Source organism: Pholcus phalangioides, unplaced genomic scaffold, assembly GCF_987345545.1.
Source record: "Pholcus phalangioides strain wild (caught in Gottingen) unplaced genomic scaffold, Ppha-v1.0 ptg000003l_1, whole genome shotgun sequence".
Classification (NCBI taxonomy): domain Eukaryota; kingdom Metazoa; phylum Arthropoda; class Arachnida; order Araneae; family Pholcidae; genus Pholcus; species Pholcus phalangioides.
Window position 1 is genome coordinate 19,992,959 of NW_028301596.1, and position 7,042 is coordinate 20,000,000.

At 33.0% G+C, this 7,042-nt stretch overlaps 1 protein-coding gene across 3 annotated transcripts in view; it reads right to left on the reverse strand.

Moving 5' to 3' along the window:
* Window positions 1–7,042, reverse strand: part of Msp300 (Muscle-specific protein 300 kDa) — a 326,596-nt gene that overhangs the window by 79,659 nt on the left and 239,895 nt on the right. For all 3 annotated transcript variants that reach the window (XM_089245642.1, XM_089245623.1, XM_089245633.1), the window contains one exon: window positions 508–3,660. In XM_089245642.1, coding sequence (XP_089101768.1) covers window positions 508–3,660 — 3,153 coding nt within the window. The remainder of the gene's footprint in view (window positions 1–507; window positions 3,661–7,042) is intronic.

The following is a 7,042-nucleotide window of genomic DNA, read 5'->3' on the forward strand; positions in this document are numbered from 1 at the left end:
TTACTGCATGGCTTACCCAAATCAAACGATGCAGAACTTGTATTACTGAGAGCAGAGGTTGCATCAAAAATTTTCAGTAATGTACTGTAACATTTTTTGTGATCCTAGGCCCATTGGTCACAAAACACAATGTTTCTAGAAAATTTTTTGTTAAGTGGGTATAATTTTCCTTTCTATGTTCTCGTTAGACAGGTTCTGTTTAATTCAGCTTTTTTAATATGTATTGTAATGTCTACCACTAAAAAGACTGTGGAAAATAAAAATTCATGAATCATATGAACTGATGCATACTGTACATTACTAAATTAGTTAATTTGCTAGACCTTCATTTAGTTTAATCTCAACGAATATGATCAATACTCTATAGCTATACTATATTTGGATATTATGCACATACAAAATATAATACATAAAAAAGTTATATATTATTGTTATATATTATCACAACATCCTATCACGAGCTTCACACTTGAAAAGTAGACTGTTTTATTGAAAACGCATACTTACTTGAGCTTGTTCCTTATGCATATCTACAGCACATTGTTCTGATGTACTGTCCTCTGATACAACTTTTACCACAGCAAGTTGACTAGATTTCTCATGAATAGCTGAACTAGGAACTTTGGTTTCTGACTGTATTATAACTTGTTTCTGGGATTGCAATGTAGGTGATTTCTCTGATTGCGATGTAGTTGGTTTCTCTGATTGCAATGCAGTTGGTTTCTCTGATTGCAATGTAGATGGTTTCTCTGATTGCGATTTCATTGGTTTCTCTGATTGTGATTTCATTGGTTTCTCTGATTGCGATTTCATTGGTTTCTCTGATTGCGATTTCATTGGTTTCTCTGATTGCGATTTCATTGGTTTCTCTGATTGCGATTTCATTGGTTTCTCTGATTGCGATTTCATTGGTTTCTCTGATTGCGATTTCATTGGTTTCTCTGATTGCGTCTCTGACTGCGATTTCATTTGTTTCTCTGATTTCAATGTAATTGGTGGTTTCCCTGATTGGGATGTAGTTGGAGGTTTCTCTGATTGCAATGTAGATGGTTTCTCTGATTGCAATGTAGATGGTTTCTCTGATTGCAATGTAGATGGTTTCTCTGATTGCAATGTAGATGGTTTCTCTGATTGCAATGTAGATGGTTTCTCTGATTGCAATGTAGATGGTTTCTCTGATTGCAATGTAGATGGTTTCTCTGACTTCAATGTAGTTGGTGGTTTCCCTGATTGGGATGTAGTTGGTGGTTTCTCTGATTGCAATGTAGATGGTTCCTCTGACTTCAATGTAGTTGGTGGTTTCCCTGATTGGGATGTAGTTGGTGGTTTCTCTGATTGCAATGTGGTTGGCTTCTCTGATTGCAATGCAGCTGGTGGTTTCTCTGATTGCAATGTAGTTGGTTTCTCTGATTGCAATGCAGTTGGTTTCTCTGATTGCAATGTAGATGGTTTCTCTGATTGCGATTTCATTGGTTTCTCTGATTGCGATTTCATTGGTTTCTCTGATTGCGATTTCATTGGTTTCTCTGATTGCGTCTCTGACTGCGATTTCATTTGTTTCTCTGATTTCAATGTAATTGGTGGTTTCCCTGATTGGGATGTAGTTGGAGGTTTCTCTGATTGCAATGTAGATGGTTTCTCTGATTGCAATGTAGATGGTTTCTCTGATTGCAATGTAGATGGTTTCTCTGATTGCAATGTAGATGGTTTCTCTGATTGCAATGTAGATGGTTTCTCTGATTGCAATGTAGATGGTTTCTCTGACTTCAATGTAGTTGGTGGTTTCCCTGATTGGGATGTAGTTGGTGGTTTCTCTGATTGCAATGTAGATGGTTCCTCTGACTTCAATGTAGTTGGTGGTTTCCCTGATTGGGATGTAGTTGGTGGTTTCTCTGATTGCAATGTGGTTGGCTTCTCTGATTGCAATGCAGCTGGTGGTTTCTCTGATTGCAATGCAGCTGGTGGCTTCTCTGATTGCAATGTAGTTGGTTTCTCTGATTGCAATGCAGTTGGTTTCTCTGATTGCAATGTAGATGGTTTCTCTGATTGCGATTTCATTGGTTTCTCTGATTGCGATTTCATTGGTTTCTCTGATTGCGATTTCATTGGTTTCTCTGATTGCGATTTCATTGGTTTCTCTGATTGCGATTTCATTGGTTTCTCTGATTGCGATTTCATTGGTTTCTCTGATTGCGTCTCTGACTGCGATTTCATTTGTTTCTCTGATTTCAATGTAATTGGTGGTTTCCCTGATTGGGATGTAGTTGGAGGTTTCTCTGATTGCAATGTAGATGGTTTCTCTGATTGCAATGTAGATGGTTTCTCTGATTGCAATGTAGATGGTTTCTCTGATTGCAATGTAGATGGTTTCTCTGATTGCAATGTAGATGGTTTCTCTGACTTCAATGTAGTTGGTGGTTTCCCTGATTGGGATGTAGTTGGTGGTTTCTCTGATTGCAATGTAGATGGTTCCTCTGACTTCAATGTAGTTGGTGGTTTCCCTGATTGGGATGTAGTTGGTGGTTTCTCTGATTGCAATGCAGCTGGTGGTTTCTCTGATTGCGACGTGGTTGGTGGCTCTTTTGTTTGCAATGTAGTTGGTGGTTTCTCTGATTGCAATGTGGTTGGCTTCTCTGATTGCAATGTGGGTGACTTCTCTGATTGCAATGTGGTTGGCTTCCCTGATTTCATACAAACTGGTGAGAATTTATGCAAAACCTGCTTCTTATTTTTTCCAGATTTTTTCCTATTTTTTTTAGAGCTTCTGTTCATTCCAATAGATTCTGGTATAACTCCAGCAGAACTTTTTTCACTGCTATGGATATCAGAATTCTGTGGCACAATTTTTTTTGTTTTTGCTCTTCGTATTTCTTGTTTGGATAGGTTTTTATACACTTTGGTATTTACTTCTTCGTATCTGACAGAATCATGCACAGGGGTTACGCGTGATTCATTCAGATGACTTTTTTTTCCAATTTCTGACTGGTTAGATGTTGAAGGTGGAAAATGTAAAGGGTGATCACTACTAGATGATTTGACTTGTCTTTGATCACTTTGATGAGAGTCTTCACCTCCGCTTGAATTAGAACTTGTATTTATGGGTAAATCTACATTTTTGATACCTGGTGCTTCTTTTTTTGTGGTTGCTGTAACCTCTGATAATATAAGCTTTATTTGCATATCATGTGATGGAGCAAGAGGTATATTTGGCATAATAGAACCATCAACTTTATATTGCTGGTAATGAATATTACATGGATGATCTTCAGAGAATATGATTGTTTCATGGGCTATTTCAGCACTTTTTACGGATGCAGATGAAGATTTTTTTGCTCTTGAAACTACTGATTTTGATGATTCTTCAGCAGAAGAGAATGAAATTTTTTTATCTGGACGTTGCTTGTTCTCTACTTGCTCTACATTTGATAGACATTGAGCTGAAGCTATTGAATCTGCATACTCTGTCTTTGCTTCAAATGATGGCGTAACATGGGTAATATCAGGATGTATAGAAGTCTGGTTTAAGTTTGATTCATCAGAAGGGGTAAGACTTTCAATGGTGAAATGAGAAATTTCTTGCTTGTCTTTACATGCAAAATCTTCTTTTGTATAACAATCAACTGTGACATTTTCTGAGTTAATGATTTCATTTTTTTCAACCTACATTGAATGAAAAGAGTACGAAAAATAAATATAATCTGGAAAAAATGTATTATGCATGTAAAAACCTCTTATTTCAACCAAAAGCTTCAATGCATCAAACATTACTGGTCAGTAAATGCAAAATTCAACAAATAAGTCAGGTCAAGTGAAAGTTCAGAAAAAACCCAATAAAAAGATTACCTATCTTAAAGTTCTGAAAAAATTATATCTTATAAACTAAAAATTTAAAATTTCAATTCAAATTACATAAGGTTTTTCCTCAGCCAATATGGAATGTTATAAAAAGATCATACATATGATCTTGGAGGTAATGTTATTATTAATTTAAGGTTATAATTTTCAATGGGCAATGCTATAATATTTCAATCCTTTCTCATCAAAAAAATTAAACAAGTTGTTAAATTTTTTGCATGTTTTATACAAAAAAAAAAACAAAAAAAAAAACACATTTTTTAAGCACAAAAATTTTAAAATTCCATAATTGGTTATTCAAATATAATCTCCGGAAAAAAGTATTTAAGGTCCTATTATTATAGGACGAGGAAACCAAAATAATGAAAAGATTTGAATGAAATTAATGAAATAGGATTTCAGAGTCATGAGAGCAGCATACTAAAATTACATTCAGTTGAATTTAAAACAATGAAGGAAAATAAAAAAGTCTTGCATTGGAAAAAAGTATTTAATAATGAGATGTTAAAAGATAGGAAAACACAAATGGAACAGACAGAGTTATGAATAGTTTGCAAAATTTAATGTATCCAAGGCTTGAATCAGTCAGAATGGTGCATGCTGTCGATGAGTAATATACACGTAAGTTGATTAGTGCACATATATCATCAATATATGCAAATGGATTAGGAAATCAACATTGCAACAAATGACTACTGAATGATGAAAACCATCTTGGATTAGCTTATGTGACAGAACGGTGAAAAAACACTTAAAAAAACAGGAGACATCCAATTGGTTTAATCAACATAGGGAGGGGGGGGGGGGGGTGTTGGTCTAACCTCTTCAAATAAGTTTCTGCATTTTTTTTAGGTTACTGCTAACATTCTTTTCATCATTTTGGTTCCCATGTGCTATCATTAAATATTTTTTTTACCATAGGTTGTGAATTTATGTAATAACTAAGAGGATCCATGAAATCTGGATCTTCTCTGTAGTAGTTTCATTATCCCATTCTATGAGATTTAATGAAACTACCACAGTCGACGCTCGATATAACAACTCCTTTGTCCTGTCGAAAACAGATGTTATATTGGGAGAGTCATTATATTGAAAGTCAAACATATATGATAGTTGTTCTGTGAAAACATTTAGGACTTATCTTCCGGTCATTGTAATGAAACGGTCATTATAACAAGAGTCAACTGTATCATGCAAAAAAGGTGAATGGCTCAACCTTGTAACCCTCAACGCATAATGATTACTAGTTTCAATAAACTTTCAATTAACTTGAAACTAGGCATTCCTTGTTAAGGCGAGTTTGAATTTATTTTAATTTAATTTTCAAATAAAATCAGTGACACACACACACAGTTGAAGTACTTTTAAACACCCCTTTTACAAAGTCTTGAAACAAAATTATATTTGAATTAGATTGAACATGCCTAAAACTCCTATTTTGTGATTACTTTAACCTGACAAATTCATAGAGAGCAAATAGAAAAACATCCACTTCTTAAAATGTATGCATATATACTATACACATCTGTACATTCAACATTTATTTGAAGAACATAAATTCATTGTGGTTAGTGCTCTTTAATGAGCTACACAATGGGTCTAAATGCAATAATGAAAGGAGAAAAAAAATTTACACACATATAGATGGCAATCGAAAAAGCTTGAATTTTAAAGCTAACATCAATGAAATCATAGCAATTCATTATCGTTCAACTGTGTTGCAGCCACACAAACAAACAGGGATAAAGGCAATATCATGCATTACGATCAAAATTATTTACCAGTAACCTGTAGAATTTCCACTTGTCAGTCATACATATTATGTATTGGAAGTATAAAGTGAAACATTTGTAACCAAATGATTTGTTTCTTATAAATTATAAAATTTCTTATTTTGAAATGCGGAGTGATTTAGTATAGTCTCACATAATCATGACCGCTTTACTTTTAAAAAATTTATTTCAGCCCTGACAACAAATTTCATAGCTAATATAAAAATGAAATTTCAGAGTGAAATAAGAAATTAGATTGAAATATATGAAATCCAACAACAAAATAAATACTAATATAATTTTTGCTTGAAAAGAATTCATGATTTTTTACACATCTAAAAAATGGAGCAGACTGAAAATCAAAGTGAATGAAAAATATAGGAGGGAAGAAGTTTATTTGTTTTATCTAGATTCAAAAAAAAAGAATTTTAAGGTAAAAAATCTTTTATCTAGTTCGGGGGGGAGGGTCTTCAATGCATGGCACGCAGACAATTTTTAGAAAATAGCTAAGAACACTGAACGATGATTAAATTAAAAAATAATTTGATAAAGCCTGATGTCAGATATTTCCTAGATTCATCAGCGTTTAGTAAATCCATATCACAATAAGTATAAGTATAGCCTGTGGCAGCTCGAGAAAAAAATCTCTAACCATTCTGGACCTATTTTTGGCACCCCCTGACCACGGGTTTTTTTTCGTCAACAAAGCTTTTTTGTTTTGCTGTGTGATCGCAGAGGTCACATGGCTTAAGAACAACCCCTAAGCATGAGGGCCTAAACAATTTTTGAAGGCCTCTGTTTTCCTACAATTCAAGAGAGAAAAGTCAACATCCAAAAAAGCATACATTTACAGAAATTCTGAAAAATGCCCTAGTGAATAAAAATGATTTGATAATTATTATCAACTGATGGAATTCATAATTAATGAAAAATGATTTCATAATTGATAAAAGAAATGATTTCATAATTGATAAAAGAAATGATTTCATAATTGATAAAAGAAATGATTTCATAATTGATAAAAGAAATGATTTCATAATTGATAAAAGAAATGATTTCATAATTGATAAAAGAAATGATTTCATAATTGATAAAAGAAATAATTTCACAATTGATTAAAGAATGATTTCATAATTAATAAAAATGATTTCATAATTAATAAAAATGATTTCATAATTAATAAAAATGATTTCATAATTAATAAAAATGATTTCAAGAATTAAAGAAAGAAACAATTTCAGAATAAATGGAAAAATAATTATAAAATTACCGAAATAATTTGAGAATCATTTGAAGAGGGTGTCCCATTAATTCCCAATAGTTCAAAATGAATATTGAAGGAATTAGAGTATTTGAATGTGGTGTGTGAAAACTTTGTTCTCACAGAGGGGGGATTTTTTGGTGAAGAAAAAAAA